Source organism: Lynx canadensis, chromosome E3, assembly GCF_007474595.2.
Source record: "Lynx canadensis isolate LIC74 chromosome E3, mLynCan4.pri.v2, whole genome shotgun sequence".
Classification (NCBI taxonomy): Eukaryota; Metazoa; Chordata; class Mammalia; order Carnivora; family Felidae; genus Lynx; species Lynx canadensis.
Window position 1 is genome coordinate 6397796 of NC_044318.1, and position 19351 is coordinate 6417146.

General features: G+C 44.4%; 1 protein-coding gene across 11 annotated transcripts in view; it reads left to right on the forward strand.

Annotated features, from left to right (window-relative positions):
- The window catches only part of RBFOX1 (RNA binding fox-1 homolog 1), a 1462962-nt gene that overhangs the window by 1112282 nt on the left and 331329 nt on the right, over positions 1-19351 (forward strand). The window contains exon 1 of one of the 11 annotated variants that reach the window (XM_030301007.1): positions 651-944. The exons of 9 other annotated variants lie outside the window; for them this stretch is intronic. In XM_030301007.1, the coding sequence (XP_030156867.1) occupies positions 858-944 (87 nt within the window). In that variant the 5' untranslated portion in view covers positions 651-857. Of the gene's footprint in view, positions 1-650; positions 945-19351 lie in introns of those variants that run through there. One more of the 11 variants, XM_030301008.1, reaches the window with a different exon arrangement.

Genomic DNA, 19351 nt, shown 5'->3' on the forward strand with positions numbered 1-19351 from the left:
GCACAGATTGCTCCTTTAAAATTAAAGCCAGTGAGGGGTGCCTGGCTGGGTCCGTCGGCTGAGCGTCCGACTTCGGCTCAGGTCATGATCTCGCGGTTTGTGAGCTCGAGCCCCACGTCGGGCTCTGTGCTGACAGGTCCAAGCCTGGAACCTGCTTCAGATTGTGTGTCTCCCTGTCTCTCTGCCCACCCCCCGCCCCACTCTGTCTCTGTCTCTCTCTTTCAAAAATAAACATTAAAATTTTTTTTAATGAAATAAAATTAAATTAAATTAAAGCCAGTGACAGAGAGAGAAAGAGAGAGAAGCACAGATTAGATGACCTCCTTAGCTTCTTTTTGATCAGTGCCAAAGGGTGCCCACATTTACCTACTTGATTTTTAAGGAGTGACTGATAATCCTATCAGTTTACAAGTCTCATTTTCCTCTCTAAAAATCCCGTGCAGACTTTGTCCCTTGCCTTTTGCCCAACTTCATCGGGAAGAGCCCCATTCCTGTGGCCTACCTCTCTCTCTCAGTCATCTGGCCTCTCTCTCACTCTCTCTGAGAACTAAATTAATGAAGAGTATTTGGTTAGTCATGTTAGGCAAGCCGTTCCCAAAATAGCACCTTCCATTTTGGTAGATTCAACTCTGCAGCTGCTGTGTCTCTTCGGCGTCTGGGAAGAAAACTTTCACATTAAGAGTTGCTGATGCGGATTTTCTTTCTTTCCCCCTCTCGGCGTTGATGAGTGCCTGGCTCGTGACAGAAGCGATTTGGCTCTCGGCTTTGTAGTTCCGAAGAAGTTGGGTCTGTAGATTTTCCCCTAACTCTCCACTGATGTGTTGAGCTTCAGAGGGAATAATACCTTCACGTAAAGCATGTTGCCTTCTCAAGGAGTACTCCTGCATCCCTATGGCGTGCCTATGATTGTTCCTGCAGCCCCCTACTTTCCCGGACTGATTCAGGTAATTCAAGGCCACTGCCAGCCAGCAACTTAACTCCGGAGCGCTCAGAGTAATAATTGGAATTTTTATGGTTGAGAAAGCAAACACTTTTAATACAGGAAAAAGCCCTCATGTAGTCAGGGGGAAGACAGTAGGAAATCACAAAGATGGATCACCCTAATCTGGCTATTGACATCTCTCATGGCTGAATAAATGGTGTAGTTGAGCCATATTTGCTTGTATCGATCTGGGTGCTGTTTAACATTCATGCCTTTGCTTCAGGAGGTTGACCACGGGGCAAAGGATTTGCTCTCCTTCCCAGCTTTCTGAGGGACTCAGTCTCCCAGAGCAGATCATGAGGCAAAGTAACTTATCATGAGGTGACTTGGTTAAGAGCTTTAGCCCAGGAAATAGAAGGAGCATGAAATATGCATTAATTTATATGTTTGCCTTCATGTGGGTTGTCTGTTTTTATAGAAGTGCCCTGCCCCCCACCTCACCTGGGTCGAGTGGTGGCATTGAGGCAAAAAGGAACACACTATTGATGGTTCATTTATGAAGTTCAGAGATTACTTTAGGATTCCCTTACCAGCTGTTTACATCTTAATGATGGCAAGAAAGTGGAGGATTGAAAAGTGTGTTGGTTTTACTTTTAAGCCTATTAGTTTTGTGCAGGGAGACTCATCTACCAATAAGATACTTGGGACTTTCCACCCCCCCTCCTTAGCATAAGTTTGTCTTTTTAAACAAGCATTGGCTTCTGGGTGTATGTCCAAAGTTCTCTGTGGAAAGCGAACACCTACTAGTCACAGAGCCTGAACATCCTGGGAAACCCAGATGGTTGCTTTGCTGTTGTTTTCTTGTTTGTTTGAGAACAGCCATCGCTTTGTACTTAATTCTGTCTCTTGTTTCTGCGGGAAAGGAAAACTGAATGTATTTTGTGTTTAGTGCACCCTTTCACCCTTATCCTTGTGCCCCCTCCGCAACTATATTTAAAAATTCTGCAGTACCCTATCTTCTTAATTAAAATTTCTGGGGAGGGCTCTGGTCAAACTCAGTTTCCCCCCTTTTCCAAATGGTGCTTGTGAACCTTAAGAACTTGGGTGATTCGAGACATGTAGGGGCGATTCTCAATAATAACAACACATTCTATCATCCTAGACTTATGGCCAGTGCTTAGCTTGGAAACCCCTATATTATACGTGAGACATATATACACTGCCTGGAGAATGGTCCTTAACAACATGGAAATCGTTCCATCTTTCCTGGTGTAAGCAGGCCAGTGGGGTGTGCGTGGAGTCTGAAGGAGGACTCCATGGCAAACTGGAAGGCCTTTTGCTTCCATTGGAAACTTGGGGTGAAGGTCGGCTGTTGGAGTTTTGTCAGACCCTCTGCCGCCCCGTCCGATAAATAATTACAAGCAAATCGTGCCCTTCACTCTATGCTGATTGATGCTGAAATTGCTTTTGAAAGTTCTCATAAGTTCCTGTTATAGATTAAGTGCCGGTGTAGGAAAAATAACGGCACGCACTGAAATGGGTGAATGTAATCAGGCTTAATGGACTTGAGAGCTTGTTGGGAATTGAATAACTATCGATTTGCTGGAATGTTGCTGTCATTACGAAATGCCACTCTGGACGTATTACCCCAATGATAGATGAGGAGACGCACGGGCCAGCTGAGAAATTGGGGAGGCCCTATTTCTTCCTTTTTTGCAGAGTGTTGGAGAAAACATATCCAGTTATTTTTGGAAGGAACAAGTGATTTTACTTGCAAATCTTAGCCTGATCATACTTTGTTTTCCCAAGTGACACCTTTGCTAACTAGTTACCCATAAGTCAGGAGAGCAGTGCAGCGGGGAGGCTCTGGACCAGCTGCTGTGACATATTCATCTTCTTCCTCTCTCACTCCCCTGGAATGCACTAAAACGGTATGGCTGGAGAGAGACCAGCTTCATTTCTGGTTCGCTGAGAGACCCTGTGTTATTTACCCATTGGCATCACGAAACTCAGATCGCTTGGTTGCAGAAACATTTTCAAGGGGAGGAGAAGCAACTCAAAGAGAGAAAAATTGTAACACACACACACACACACACACACACACACACACACACACAATCACCTTCTAGCTGGGCCTTCTGATGCCAGCTGTCCTGTATCCCAGCAGGCTGTATCAGCTTGCTTACCAGTTCCTTGACCTTGTGGTTTTTTTCCCAACTCCTCAAGAGTTGCAAGAGCTTCCCTGTAGGGAAGGAAGGTGCCGCCCACACCTTAATAATGTCATCAGCAGGACACTAAAAGTGATCCAAAATAGTGTGTGTACTCCATCATCGGTAGTAAGTTCCCTATGCCTGGAGTTACACGGACAGAGCTTTGGTAGCCACTTGGCAGGGTTGTTGGATCAGAGTTTGAGATTCCTCCCAAGGTCTTTCCAACCTCAAGAGCCAACAATTCTGTGGCAGAAGAGTTTCTGCCACTTTTTAAATTAATACTAGTAGCATTGCCCTGTTTTGGTCTACTCACTTGAAGAAAAAATAAATAATGGACCAGATATCATAACAGGCTTTAATAGAGCATCACATTGTCTGGCAAAAACAGAGTAGAGCCGTTTTCTAGTAATTCTAAGGCTGTTGCTCACCAGGATCTTTTGTTCTAGGACTGAATTCCATAGTTACCAGTGATCCCCATCCACCATCCCTCAAGAAAGCCAGAATCATTATCATGCTGGTTCTCCTGAACCCATCTTCTGGTATCAAAACCTGTTGAATATATGGAAAGGTGGATAGTTTTTCCTTCTAGCCATGTAAAGAATTTCTGAATGACCATAGGGGATTGAGCTGAACCAGTTTGGAGCGTTTCATAGGTAGTGAGAAGCAGAAGAGAAGAGAAAAAGAGTAATATTGCCGGGGGCACCTGGGTGGCTTGGTTGGTTGTGCATCTGACTTCAGCTCAGGTCACGATCTCGCGGTTTGGGAGTTCGAGTCCCACGTCAGGCTCTGTGCTGACAGCTCAGAGCCTGGAGCCTGCTTCAGATTCTGTGTCTCCCTCTCTCTCTCTGCTCCTCCCTCGCATGTGCTTTGTCTCTCTCTGTCTCTCAAAAATGAATAAACGTAAAAAAAATTTTTTTAAAGAGTAATATTACCAAGTGCATTGTATAAACCTTAATCCTTTCCCTTTGTATGAATCTCAATCTTGGTATCTTGGGATAAAAAGAAACAATGTATGTTCCTCTCAGACTTCTTTATTTACTTCTAAATTTTCAACAATACACTGAATGATCAATGCACTCTCTGATCTGAAAACAAGGAAGGTCTGACAAATCAATTGTCAAAGTCAGTCTTGAATCCAGAACTTCCCAAGATGACTTATTTAAACCATAGACCATGGCCGCAGCATACCAAGCAACATAATAAAACAATGGCTTTATAAATGATTAGTATGTTTGGTTAGTGCTTAGATCTAATGAGCCCTTGGTTCAGGGTTATAAGTTCAGATTTGCACCCCTCACTGTAGATACTTAAACAAAGGGTATGCCCTTTGGCCATACGTGGCTAGATCGTTCTCCATACTGAGACAGATAATTCCCATCTCATGTAGACATTATAGATAGTGGGTCAAAAGGCCATTTTTCTAGATGGAAGTCAGTGTAAACAGAACCCCATCTACATTACCATGCATTTGTTAATTAAGTTATTCATTAATGCTCACATATTTTAGACGAGGCATTGGTCAGGACACCCAGGACACAAAAGTGATAGTCATAGCCACTGACATGTAGGTTCACAGCCAGTGGAAGAGAACACTAGATAAACACAAAACTTATACTACAGTAAAAACATTAGTAAAGAATGACAGGTAACAATTATTGAGTAATTGCTATGAACCAGGTGCTGTGCTAAATACTTAGGTATATTATCTCACTTTTTCTTACAAAACCCTAAGTTGAGTACTTACTGGCCTACCATCCCCTATCTGTAATTTTAAATTCCAAAAAGCTCTGTAAATCAGGGTGTTTTCTGGGGAGAAGTTTGGTACCAAAACTGATTTGGGAAGCAAACTTGACCTAAAATGATGTGTGGCTATTTATAGACTTTCTTTATCCCTCTTAGTGTGAATATTCACATATTTTGCTACAGGGATATTTAAGTGTTTGATTTCAGAATGTTGTCCCAGACCCTGCTGAGAGTGTTACATAATCGATGTTTCCACTGAAATACCTTTCTGAAAAAGACAATTCCTATCCGTCCCCCATAAAAAGTTTGAAATTTCAAAATACACATGACCCCAATGATCTCAAATAAGGAATCAGAGTCTTGGATTATGGTGCCCTTTCTACCTATGAAGAACCTGAAACTGACCCTTGAGAAAGGGAGCTTGTCCAAGTTCACAGGAGTGTCAGTTACAGATCTGAGATTTGGATCAGGTATGTTGGGCCAGAATCTTCCCTCTTCACCAGTCTACTGTTGAGGTGCATCCATGGGAATGCATATGAAAACAAGAGAGGGAGCAGGTGGATGTCTCTTAGAGTAGGAAAGAGTGTGGTTAAAAGGGAAGGGTGGTGTTTGAGTTGAGCTCTAAAGCACCGGCAGGCATTCAGTGCAAACTAAGGAGAGGTCTTCCTACCAGAGCAGAGAATTCAGGTGAATTCATGGTGTTGGGGTGACACAGCGAGAAGGAACTTCAGTATCTTCCCCATCCCACTGCACTGTAGAGTTTGAGATTGTTTGCACATAGGACTCAAATATCAAAAAGCATAGGTGGAAAGAATCTTGGAAGAATCTCTGAAATAACTCTTACGGCCTGAATTTCTGAGCGCTCTACCCAGGAATGGGCTCCGAAATACCCTTCTGTGAATACCGCTGGGGAGTGTCCACTTTGCTGGGTTTGGGTCCTGAGCACTCAATGCCGTCTTTTCTCTCAGAGACTCTAAGCTCTCTAGAGGCTGTGTGTTTTCTGACTTAACCTTCCTAGAGTAGACAGTGGCAGAAAAACGCTGATTAGTGCCTCTCTGATAGGGATAGCAGTGGTAGGAGCAAACCCTGCATTCTGGATTCCGAAGCAGAAATCAGCATCGTTGAATCTGGCAATGTAGTTGATGGCGGATCTGCATACATATGTGGTGATGCCAGGAATTATCCAAGTGGAGAAGCTGTCCCGACAGAAAGACAGAGGAAGGTAGAGGAAGGTAGAGGTCATTTGGATACATGTCTGGGTGAAGGAAAAAGAATTCCACTTGTTCTGGTCTATGGCTGGTGGAGCCAGTTTCATATCCTGATATTTCCGCCCTGCAATATTATCTACATGTTTGGAGTATCTGCTGATCTGGAAAGAAATCAGAAGGCACACCTGATGTAAATGTTAGTGGTGTCATTTACTTTGAGGCTGCTCTGTCTTAGTCACTAAGTGACTTTTCTGTACTGCCGAAGAGGCCATGTCAACGGCAGACTAAATTAAAGAGTCAGGGAGGTGGCAAGGAGAGTTTGGAGTCAAATAGGTCCGGGTTGATGTATTGGCTCTGGCATTTACTAAGCATGTGGCCCTGGGCCTGTCAGTTAACCTCTCCGAGGCTGTGTGCTCAGCTACAAAACAAAAGCAGGAATCCCTGACTTGCAGGGTGTTTGTGAGCTTTAAATGTGATCTATCTCATTAGCGATTGTTTATCGAGCACCTACTATATGTGAGGCTTTGAACTAAGAGAGGGTGATGCGCCAGAATAAAAGACACCCAAGACCCCTTTCCACACAAAGGTTCCACCCTTATACACAGGAAAGTTGTGGGACATCCGTATCCATATGTATATGTATATCATGTCTATAGCTGTATCTATATCTGTATCTCATCTATATCTATGTATCTCCATCTCTGTCTGTAGCTCTGTATCCAGTATGGTAGATGTTCATTCTGCATTATTCGAGAAAGAGAAAGTGAGAGAAAGATGTATGATGAACGTTTATTTAGGACTCTTTTATTTGCAACTGACAAAAATCGAATGCATATTGCTTAGAGGGGAAAAAAAAACATCCAGCTTCAGGCGCAGTTGAATTCAGTCTCCCATCAACCCAAGTCATGTCTCTCCACAACTCTGCTGTGGTTGTCTTTTCTGGATCTTCATTCACAAGCACAGCACATCTAAGTGGTGGCACAAATGGTCCCCAAGCATCTCCGGGGCTCACATCCCAATCCATCTCTTTGCAAGTCTCTTTCCCAACTGTTCCTGCAAAAATTTCCAGATAGCAGTCTCCTTGGCTTACCTTGCAAACCATGCCCACCCTGAAAGCAGTCCTCTTGCCTCACTGCTCACATTGGATCTGGATGGTGTTGTCATCCTGACTGAGCTGTAGGGGCTGTGAATAGAGGGAAAAAATGAGTCTTGTTCTCACAGTAAGGTGTTGGACAGGCAAATGGCAGCTTCTCATGATCAGCAATCCTAACTGAAGGTATTACAGACATTCAGACATGTTTTTTTTTTGCTCCCCTGAACCCTACATACACCCTCTCCAGGGAAGGAAGTGTGGGACTCTGATCTTAATTAAACTCATTGAGGGGCCCCTAGGTGACTCAGTCGGTTAAGAGTCTGACTGTGGCTCAGGTCATGATCTCGTGCTTCATGGGTTCAAGCCCTGCCTCAGGCTCTGTGCTGACAGCTCAGAGCCTGGAGCCTGCTTAGGATGCTCTGTCTCCTTCTATCTCTCTGTCTCTCTCTCTCTATCAAAAAATGAATAAAACTTTAAAAGAAATTATTATCCTCATTGACCGATGCCAGTGATCACATTCACCAAGCAGTTAAATATCATCTAGCGCATTTTGCTTCTCCATTAACGATCAAATGTATCGAAGTTAGATATGGCAATTTTACTTAGCATCTTCCCACCTAAATTAATTACAGTATTGTTTCCCACTAGGGTATGTTGGGAGCATTCTGACTATTTTTCAGGTGAGGACACCATGCATGATCTATCTAGTGAAGTAAAGACAGTCTGATAAGCATATTCAATAACAACATTATGAAGCAAGATTGGGCTGCTCAAATCAACAACTTCATGTCTCTTTATATTAGCAATACATACATACATAAATATATATAGAAAGAAAAACCAAAGCCTTCCAGTTAAGTTTGAAATAATGTGGACTGTCCATCGTTGCAAAGCACTTTGGAGATGCTAGCGACTTGCCCCATTCTGTTTTATAGAAATGCACTTTTTATTTTTAATTAAAAGATTAAAGGGACACTGTCAATCTCTTCTGATTAATATCAGTCCTATAAAAAGGATGTGTTTCTGCAGCAACCATCTGTCATTTTGATCATTTTAAAGGCATGCTATATCAGCAAGTCTGCTTTTTATAATATGTTGGCATGGGACACACAGAGCTGGAGAGAGTTGTGGATTTCACACTCCACTTTGCTGCTTTGGTGTTCAGCAATCTGAGCCTTTGATGGTGAAGCAGAACCCCCTCCCTGTCTTTTAAAGGTTGTTTTGGGTAAGTGTTTTCCCCGGCTGATTTATGACAGAGATGCTCACCCCTATTTATGTTTCTCTCACGTCTAAAGATAGGCCTATCACACATGCATCCCACCAGCGTGGAAGAAGCCAGCATATCCACTTGATTAACTGCTGAACCTTAGGAGGTGTCCAGAAACGTTGAACTCAGTACTCTGCACGTCTTTTCCTCTGGGGAACTGGGACCATTGTCTTCTACAAAGCCTAGTTCCTCGCTTGAGCTCTCCGGGTTGTAAAAGTCAGAGACAGAGGCATTGTGACAGTCATTTATTTATTATAATAATTTTTCATGGGTCAGGGTTCCATGTTGGATTGTCTTCTAAGCTCTGGAGACATTGAGATGATTAAGACCCAGTCTCTCTCCTCAGAGGTGGAGTCCCTGGCCACATCGCTGGCAAGAAAGTCAGAGGTTAAACACAGCTGCTTGATGGTGGAACTCTGTAGAGTCTCGACTGCACTCACCCCACACAGTATGAGGTCCCCACCACTGTCAGTGGCTTGGGCAGTCGCGATGGATTTTTCTACAGTTCCAGGAAGATGGCTTCCTTAAATTTTTTTTTTAATGTTTATTTACCTTTGAGATAGAGAGAGACAGAGCATGAACAATGGAGGGGCGGAGAGAAAGGGAGACACAGAATCTGAAGCAGGCTCCAGGCTCAGAACTGTCACCACAGAGCCCTACGCGGGGCTCGAACTCATGGATTGTGAGATCACGACCTCAGCCGAAGTCAGACACTCAACCGACTGAGCCACCCAGGCGCCCCTCAGGAAGACGGCTTCCTGTAGATAGTTCCTCTGTCCTTCCCAAATAAGAGGGTTTCTGGTATGTTCCAGGAGACAAAGGGTGGAGGTTTTTTTGTTTTTTTGAGGAAGACCTCTATCTCTGAAACAGTGGTTCAGTTTTGTCCTGTCCTACCTTCTATCTGGCTCAGAGTAATGCAGTGAGTTCAGCATACCATGCTGGGAGAGAGGATGACCTCCCTTAGCTGTTATTTTTCCTTCCACTCCGTAATCTGCACTGGCTCCTCAAGGTAGAGAGGATTTGGAGGAGGCAGTCACCTTGCGCATTCCAAGGTGTTTTCACAAAGTGCTCTCTGAAGAGCCATTTCTTCTCATTTCATGAGGTAGCACAGTTAAGGATTTAGATCAGAGAATTTAGAACATAGGATCTAGACCAGGGGAGCTTGAATCTGGCCACGACCTTCTCCTGGTGACTTTGGGCAAATTGTTTGACCTCTCTGACCCTCCACTTGCTCCTCTATACAATGGGAGTAATATGCAATATTCTCTACCTCCCAAAGTCAATGTCAGGCATAAAAGAGTGCAAAAATGACCACACCCAAGGCATTTGCAGTGCAACCACGATGCTATTCAGGAAGCTTGGCATAATGCCAAGGTCTGGGTGCCCCACTCAGACCAATCTGAGTAGGCATCTTGGCCCCTGTGTGATGTGGGGCTCCATGTCTCTGAGTTTCCATTGTCTCAACTTGACAATGGGGGAAGGAACCCAGAGGATCTGATGAGATGATGCTTGTGAAGCATGGAGAACAACCCCTGCTCATTGTAGGTGTTCCATAATGGATGGCCAGAGTTGCTGCTTTCTTGGTTTTGTTTTGTTTTGTTTTGTTTTGTTTTGTTTTCTTTCATAATATCCTGGGTTGCTGCACTTTCCTTTCCATACAGAGATTCTCTGGATTTGGGCGTTAAGTGGGCACAATTGTAACTCTCTGTTCCCTCTCTCAATGGAGATTCTCAATAACCAGGGACATGCTTTTTGGTGCAGCTGGACAGAGTGGGGTACCATTGGGGAATGCTATGAAAGAGAGAAAGAGATACCACCATGGGGTTTGACATGCATAGCCCATGGCCTTGGGTGGGATGAAACCCACACCCCTTCCCATTCCCTGAGTCAGTGGCCTGGGGAGCTGGGGCTACTGGTCACACACCAAGAAGGATGTAAAGGCCTCGCTCATATGGAATCCTTGCCCAAATCTTTGTCCACTGGCTCTAGTAGGACTTCTGGGGCTGGAACCAGAACTGGCTGGGAGGAGTGGACTTTGAATGGGAAAGAGAAGCCCAACCCCTTCCCTCCATGTGGCCATAGCCTTCTGGGGACAAATTCTTTGGGACCACCCACACCCCTGTTCCATGCAGCTCCTAGCACACTGTGGGCGCTTAATAAATGTTAAATAATAAGAATAGCTTCCATCTGTCAGCACCCGGCGGCAGGGAGGAGTGTGAGTGCAAGACTGCCGACTGGCACTGGGCAGCCTGTGGAGAGCCTTCGGGGAGGGAAACGCGGCTTAGAGAGACACTTCCAGAACCTCCTTCATCAGTGTGCTCTCCAGCCCTGCCACTGATCGGCACGTGGGCAAGCTTGCTGACCTGTGCTGTCTGCCCTGGACCTCGGATTGTCTGCGTCAGAATGGCAGGGCCCAGTGAACTACGTGCTTCCCCGGCAATCCCAGGTTTCCTGTGAACAGCTGGATTGGGGAACTGGTGTTACCCAACAATGCAGGGGCTTTGTTGAGGTTTAAAAGGGGCGAAGGATCTGCCCTCTGAACAGACGGTGTCATAAATTCATACTTCCGTCATTTTCTTGGAAGAAAATGCCTACTGGGCTTTTCGCATTTAGTTATGATAAAAACAACAGCAGCTGCTCGTTTTCAGGCATTTACGATGTACCAGGCTGTGTGTAAGGCATTTCACCTACAGCATCTAAGTGAAGTGTTGTATTTGGGAGAGGAAAAAGCAGGCTAACAGGACGACGTAGGGGTGTAGGCTCTGGAACGGACTACCTGGCTCATCTCCTGCCTCCACCTGTGTGACCTTGGGCATCACTTACTACCTGTGTGACCTTGGGTGTGGTAACACCTCCTCTGGGCAGCATTAACCTTGCTGGGTGATAGTTAAAGGAACCAAAGCATATAAAGTGTATAGCACAGTGCCTGGCACATGGAAAGTAGTTAGGAAGCATATTAGCAAGTTTATTTTCAAGCACAACTAAAATGCTACCACAGACAACACCAGAACTAACTATACAGTAGAGGCAATATGGAGCGTTTGCAGATATATATGTATATATATATATATATATATTGCATCTTGGCTAAGAGGGTGAACTCTCGAAACAGACTGCTGGGTTAGAGTCTCAGCTTTGCCTCCTTGGTAAAGCTCCTAAATTGCCCTCATCTGTAAAATGGACATATTAGAAGCACCTAAATCCATGCTTTCGTATCCTCCTCCATTGGATGGGGACCATATCAGAGTTGCTTTTGAGGATCAGATGAGTTAATATTTGTAAGGCACTTATAATGGTACGTGGTATATAGTAAGACTCAATAAGAATAGGAATAAGTAATAATAACATAATAAGGATTAGATAATAAGATGATATATATTATGTACATATAATAACATGTATTTCATATAATATACATATGTGTATTATATATAACATAATTATAATATACTATTACATATAATTATATAATTGTATATAATTATCTATTTTATAATTATACTATTACATATAATTATATAATGATACATAAATTAAAACATAATATATATATTATGTATCTTACAATAATCATATAATATTATGATTATGTGATGTAATATGTGATTGTACAATATATGATTATATGATCGCATATGATATAGTCAAATAGTAATATTTTTATAATTACTATATTATAATTACATGTTAAAAATTATATTACTATTATTTCCACTGTTGCTACTCCTACTGGTCTCTCCTTTGGGTCTTTTCCATAGGATATTTCTACTGCCCCAAACGACCCTGGAAAGACTTCCTTTCAAGGAAACTGAGGCCCAGTGCTGGCTTCAGCAGCACATACAAGGAAACTGAGGCCCAGCAAAGTGAAATAACCTGCCCGAGCTCTCAGGGCTTGGAAATGGCAGACGTGGGGATGTTCCCAAGGACCGTACTGTGCTGTGTGGCTTTGGTGCCTCTGCCCGTCCTCCGCAGGGGAACAGCCTTGTCTCTTCCCCGTACAACCTATTCTGAGCAGAAGGCTAACAGGGTTTTGTGCCGCTGTCATTTCTGATCAGCTTTCCTCCCTCTGTCTTGCAGCCTTCTGTCAGGAGATCTTGTTCTCCCGAGGAAGCCTGATTCCTCCAGGAGATCAAAACGGGAGGTGGGGCGGTGACAAACGGCAAGGAGGGGGCTGCCAGGACATGGTCCTGGTGGCTTTGTTTACAAGACCTTCTCTTTGGTTATCAATGTCTAAACCTTCTGGAAATGCACTTTCTGTTTTCCCTTTAAACACAAATCAAGCAACGTTACCAACACACATTCTCTGTCAAACATGTCAGTTACTCCAGGGGCCGCGGACAGCTTGCAAGCGATGTCTTCTATTGTTACTGTGGTGGTGTGTTATTTCTCCCTTCAACAGCTCTGCATTTGTTCTGCTGAGAGGTGTAAACACCGAGGTGCCTGGTATCTGTTAGGTTTTGACAGAAAATGTGAAATTGACGTGGACCGTCCAACGACCATCTTAATAAGGCGAGGCTCCCGTGGGCTCATGGAGAGTGGCCATGCAGAGCCCTGGATTTGCCTGGAGCCTTTTCCAGGAATTTGGGTGGGGGCTTAAGGACTCTAATGAGCTAGGGCTTGTTTCACACCTGGCGTTTTGGCAGGTGGTTCCCATTGTGACTTAGCTGAGGGACTTGGTGCTGCCTGCCAGAGGGCCTTAAGATTTGTGTGGGGGCCTAGCAGATGTTGCACAAGCGTTCGCCCATCATACAGAACGCCATTCATCAGCTGCTGAGTCCTGTCCCTGTCTGTGTTGTAAGGGACCAGAGCTCCCACTTGCTGCATGGTGATGGGGTAGCCTAGGGAAGGATAAAAAGCCTTCCATTGCTGAGGGTAATGCAGACCATATGGAATTCTTATCTGTTCGAACAGTTGTGGGGTTTGGGTGCACAGTGCTGTCTGCGTGTGTATTTTCTTTCATGTGTTTGGTTCTAGCTAGTCAGAGCTTCACTGAGGAACATGTTGTAGAGTTCACTCCTGGGGATGGGCAAGGCATGTGTCCCATGACATCTCTGCTTTCCGGCTTTCCAACTTCCTCATGGAAAGTGTTAGTTGCGCACACAATCACAAGCAAACCCCCTGCCCTCCCTGGGCAGGTGAACGTTCCTCTGCCATCTTGGGGTCTTGTTGCTGACACATCGTGGTTTCCAGTGTCCCATGTGACTCAGGAGCACCTGCTTCATTCATGCCCTTGTGTTCAGATCTGCTCTGATATCAGAGATAAGTTGAATTAAAAACAGTTGGGCCTCCTATGGGTTGAAAGATGACAGGTGATTTTGAATATCAAGAAACCAAAGATGATTTTTGAATGTGAGTGTTTTTGTTAAGATCCTTTTGGTCGAGGCACAAAACCCAATCCTGGCTAGTTTAACAGGGAAGTGTTTGTATTTTGCAGTTTTTGAGGGGTAATGTGTAAACAATCGAATGCACAGAAAAGGGGAAAACAAAAGAAAATCAAGCCAAGGGAAATCCGCGAGGTAGGGCAGGCCTAAGGACTTGGCAGGCAGAATTTGTGGACATTCTCTTTAGATAAGTGGTTCTCAGCCAGGGGCAATTTTGCCCTGCAGGGACATTTTTAGTTGTCACAGTCAGAAAGGGGTTGCTGTTGGCGCTCTGCAGTGGATAGGACGACCAGAATTATCTGGCTCAAAGTGTCAGTCTTGCCAAGTTTCAGAAACCTCAGTGACTCAGCTTTTCAAGACCACCAGGCTTTGTGTTTCCATTCAAGTTCCAAATTCCCAGGAAAGAATCTGATGGATCCAGCCTGGGGTACATCTCAACTTTGAATCAGTCAACTATGTCCCAGAATCCCATGTACTTGGAGCCCATTCAGAATATTGTGAAGCATTCCTGGGAAAGAGGTAGGGTGAGGACTGTCCTTGAGCCAGAACCCATCCCAAGAGATGAGTCTTAAGACAGTTTATTGATAGACTTCAGTGGACCTCACCTGTGGCCAAGGTCCAGCCCAGTTAGCGCTTTTCACAGGGAGCCGTCCACCTGCAGGAAGGATGTCACACCCCAGTGCCAGTCTCAGCAAGCAGCCAATTTGTTTGGTCTTTGATTTAAGCTTATGGTTTCCTTCTTGGGCTCCTTTCCAAAATGATTTAAAAATGATTGTGCCTATTTTTCTAATTGCAAAATTAGTTCAGGATAAATGCAAAATAAATCTTGGTGGTCAGAAAAGCACAAACAAATATACATATGTGCACATGTCCATGTACACACACACACACAAACTGTAACCCACTACCCAGAAATAACCACTTCAAACCACTATACGGATATCTCATCTTTGTCCTGCACATATATTTTCTTCCACAAAAGTTCTTATACTCTCATCCTATGCATAAAAATTTATATCACTTGCAGCCAGCTTTTTTTTAAATAAAAAGCTTTTTAAAACAGAGTCAGTCATTTTTTCCAACTAATAAATAATCCTTTTTTGTTGAGAACCTCAAGACTAAGGTGATAGCTTACAACAAAACATGTCGCTGATATCCTAAGTAAATGGATCGTCAGAAAATTACAGCATTTAAGTCAGATGGAAAGAGGAAGATGGGGATGAAGGAGAGGAATCTACCGAGTACTCCCAGGGATTAGAGGATTGACAGAAGAGAGAGGCAGAGGTTGGCTGGCTCCAACCACCCAGGTGGCTGGCTTCTGCTCACACCTTTCCTCCAAAGTTCCATGGAACGGGAGCACTGACAGATGTGCTTTCCTTTGAGGAGAAGAAAAACTGCATCAATCATGAAGGCATGAGTACACTGGTGACTCCTGGAACACACAACTATCCCTTAGGGACCTGGCCCAAGGTCATGCCCGTTTTAGGACTAAAAACCAAGCTGCTCAAGAGATCAAGATATCTTCCGGGCAGGCTTCTCTCAGGAGCCGAGACCGGGAGACAGACAGACCTGCCTTGTCAGCTCTCATCACTCCTGCCGGAGTATTTCTCTTGCAAACGAAATACAGGTCTAGGGCCCAAGATCAGTTTTCAATTTAAATGACTTCACTTTCTCTCTTAAAAACTAAATCCTTCTCCTAATTCCCTTAAGTCCTAAAAGTATAACATTTCCCCTTGATGGATTTGAGAAAGAAGTCACGGAACGGGCTTGCCCATGGCGTTAGGGTGAGGTGAACCAGCCAGCCCAGCCCTTGTCTGAATGTGCACAGAAAATTTAAAAGACCTTTTTTTTCAATCAGTAGCTTGCCAGTTACTGTGGTTTCTTTTCCATCTTTATATCTGACCCTCACAATCCAAATAAGGCTGCTGACAGGCCATGTGCATTTCAGAAGCCAAGGAGGGGGCTTCGTTTGGGAATTCAGACAGCTCTAGATTGGTTTCCATATTTATTCATCAATTTGGAAAATATTTGTGGAGTGCACAATGTGTGCTGGACAGTAGTTTGCGAGGATGAATAAGTCCACTCAGATTTAATGGGGGAAAATAAGCAACAGGCAGGATATCCGATGGTGGTACATGCGAGGAAGAAAATAAAATAGATTAAGACTACATGAGAGTAACTGAGAGGGTTATTTTGGATAGTTGAAGGACAGAAGGTGTGGAAGTTGAGCTCTGATCTGATTGGCAAACAGAGTCAGTGTCATGTCCTGGGGTAGAGAAGAGAGTTGAGGCAAAGGGGACACATGGAAGCTCTAAGGTCAGACAACATGGGCACATTTGGGGAATAACAAGGATGGCCAGTATGACTGGGATGTAGTGGATGATGGGGGAGAGGTAGGACATGAAATCAGACATGTGGTCAGCAACCACATAACATTCAGCCTCCTAGGACATTGCAGGGAGTTTAGATTTTGGTCTAAGAGAAATGGAAAACCACTGGGGAGTTTCAAGTAGGGGAACACCATGACCTGATTTTACATTTTTAAAGGAATCCTCCAGGGGTGCCTGAATGGCTCAGTCGGTTGAGCGTCCCGCTCTTGATTTCTGTTCAGGTCATGATCTCAGAGTTTGTGAGATGGAGCCCCATGTTGGGCTCTGTTCTGACATTGCAGAGCCTGCTTGGGTTTCTCCCTCTCCCTCTCCTGCTTGCGCTCTTTCTCTGTCTGCCTATCTCTCACTCTCTCTCAAAGTAAGTAAATGAGCATTTAACAAAAGAGATTCCTCTAAAAGCTAGATGGAAGATGGTCTAGTGGTCTTTAGTGGGGTAAGATGGGAAACAGAAAGGAGAGCTAGTGTGCCGTGAGCGGAAATTGCCAACACCAAGGTGTGTCTATGGCTGGCAAATGAATATCCATTCCCCATTCCACCATTCCTTGAATCTTTTTCGATGAGAGAATTCTGCCCAGAAAGGAGAGACAGTTTCTGGAAGGCAGGTTGGAGCAGAAAATCACAATGATTATAGAAAAAGAGGGAGAGGAGACTGGGAATCACAGCAGTGTATCTGTGTGTGAGGGTCTGGTAACTTTTGTTGCTTCAGGGGACTGCAGCATGTGTGTTTAATTGTTAATGACCCAAAAATGTGTCCACGGGCTACAAGCAAACCTGTTAGAGCATGGGGGATCAGTCTTGGGCGCTTTATTAAGTCTTGCTGTACCAAAGCTGTGAGCATCTGGTGAGCCATGTGCTTGTGGACTGGATTTTCCATCACGGGACAGTTCTGTCTTAGGGCTGGCTGATTTTCCTTTTATTTTATTTTAACAGGGATAGGGAGGGCCCCTGGGGGCAAGATGTTTCACTTTTGTCATTTGTGACAACAGAAACCACCTGGGAGTTTGGATTCAGACAGACCTGGATTCCAGAATCAGCCTTACCTCCTATTAAATTTCATCTTGACTAGATAATTTTACCTCTCTGAGCCTCAGTTTACTCATGGGGGAAATAGAAGGAAAGGTTTGTATGTTTGAGAGCAGCAGAAAAGATTATTATGCATGACTGGTTAATTCATTCCTTCCATAATTCACCAGACATTTATTGAGTACCTACTGTATAGAAGATGCAATGCTAGACAGTAGTGGAAAGATGCTAAAGAAGTCAGATACGATCCCTCCGTTAGCGGCATTTACGATCTCTGGGAGGAAGACACAGAACCGAATTAGGAACAGCTACAACAACCCATGAGTTGATGAATTATCATTTTAGCAAGTGCCATGAAGGAAATAATGGAAAGGAAGGAAGAGTTACTCATGGTAAGGAGGATGATGATTCTCTGCCTTCGAGGTCCCATCCCACAGTGTCTTGAGATCTTTCTGCCATCCACTCCTCTCTTCTGAGCTTCCTGGGTTTATCTTGGAGACACCTGACGCTGCACTTGTCCATGCCTGAAATACACATCTCCACAGAGAGCAGCTGATGTACTGTGGGGCAGGGGAATGTGCTTTTCTAGAGTTTAAGAGCCACCTGTTTCTGGGAGTGCCATGGAAACACACATTCCGTCACTTGATCTGGAGGCCCAGGCATGGAAGTTTCAGCTGTCAGCAGCTGTCTTTCCTAACTGCTACTGAGGAGTCTCCAACCCCAGGAAAAAGCCCATCATGACCCTCACAGAGACTTGGAAGCCACTCTGGAGCTGATGAAGAAAGAGGGACTCCAGAGTGATTTGTGGGCATGGGTTCTTAATTGGGGTGCCTGGAAATTTCCCCTCCAAGTGTATGTCAAACTGTGAGCATATGGTCTTGCAGTGCGAGGGTTTTTAACTTCCAGTTGACTGTCAGCGCACCCCGTGGCAGAAACGTACTTAACAATCTCTGCTCCCGAAACAGTTATGGCTTTGTGGCTTCTGGGTGGGGAAAGCCTTTCAGAGGTGGTCAACTGGACACTGCAGTACAGTGTCACCTGAATCTTTGCACATGTCCCCAAGCAGGGCAGAAGGGACCAGTCCTGTCCCCCACTCTACGCTAGATGACCAAGTGGGAAGACACTGAAGGCTGCCTATCTTGCTCTCAGAAGCTGTGTCACCCCATCCCGAATGCAGTGGCTTGCTGCCCTTAGGGTCCTGACCCCTCCCTTTCACAAGTGAGTATCAGCTAAGGAATAGCAAACCTCACAGGGATCCATCTGCACTAAATTTGCTTCAGGCTCCCCATTTCTGCTGTTTGGTGAGCACTGTTCTTCTGGGGCCCTTTGTGTCCAAATCCTGAAGACAGGTAAGGCGGACTAGAGTAGTAAAGAAAGCCAGAAGTTGTGGCCCTTCTCCCGGAAAAGAGTGGTAGTGGCCTCACCTGCACACACTGGCTGAGTGATACTTCTACATTTTTTTATGCAATTCCAGAAAGACCCTGGAGAGCAGGGGCTCAGAAGAGTTCATTCTTGTCCCAGATTGTCCCTAGATGTTCAGGCAGCAATGAGGCAGTCTGCCGACTTTTCTGTTGCTCATTTGTGTACATGAAGTGAAAGGCTAGAAAGAAGAAAGCACAAGTTGTCAAACGTAGATACCTACACATGTGCCTGTGTGCACACACACATACATGCACACACACACACACACACACACACACCACTTTTACAGATGACTTTAGGTTTCAGGTTTATGCATGGACCCCATAAAAGGAACCCAAAGCTTTGTCCTTGACCACAGTTTCCTAAACTTCAGACATGCACCTGCTTCGTAGCACAAGCACTACTATATCTTTAACGCTATGATTTAAATTGATTCAGTGTTTACAACCAGTATATGTTAATTTGCAAAAGGATACTTTCCATCTCTAATCCAATCAAACATTCCCACCGCAAGGAATAAACAAATAGTATCTACAAAGAAAACATTGATCATGCCAACTAGAATGGCCATAATAAAAAGAAGGATAGTAACAAATATTGGTGAGGGTGTGCAGAAATCGGAACATGTGTATATTGCTGATGGAAAAGTAAAGTTTTGCAACTGCTTTGGAAAATAGTTTGGCAGTTACCAA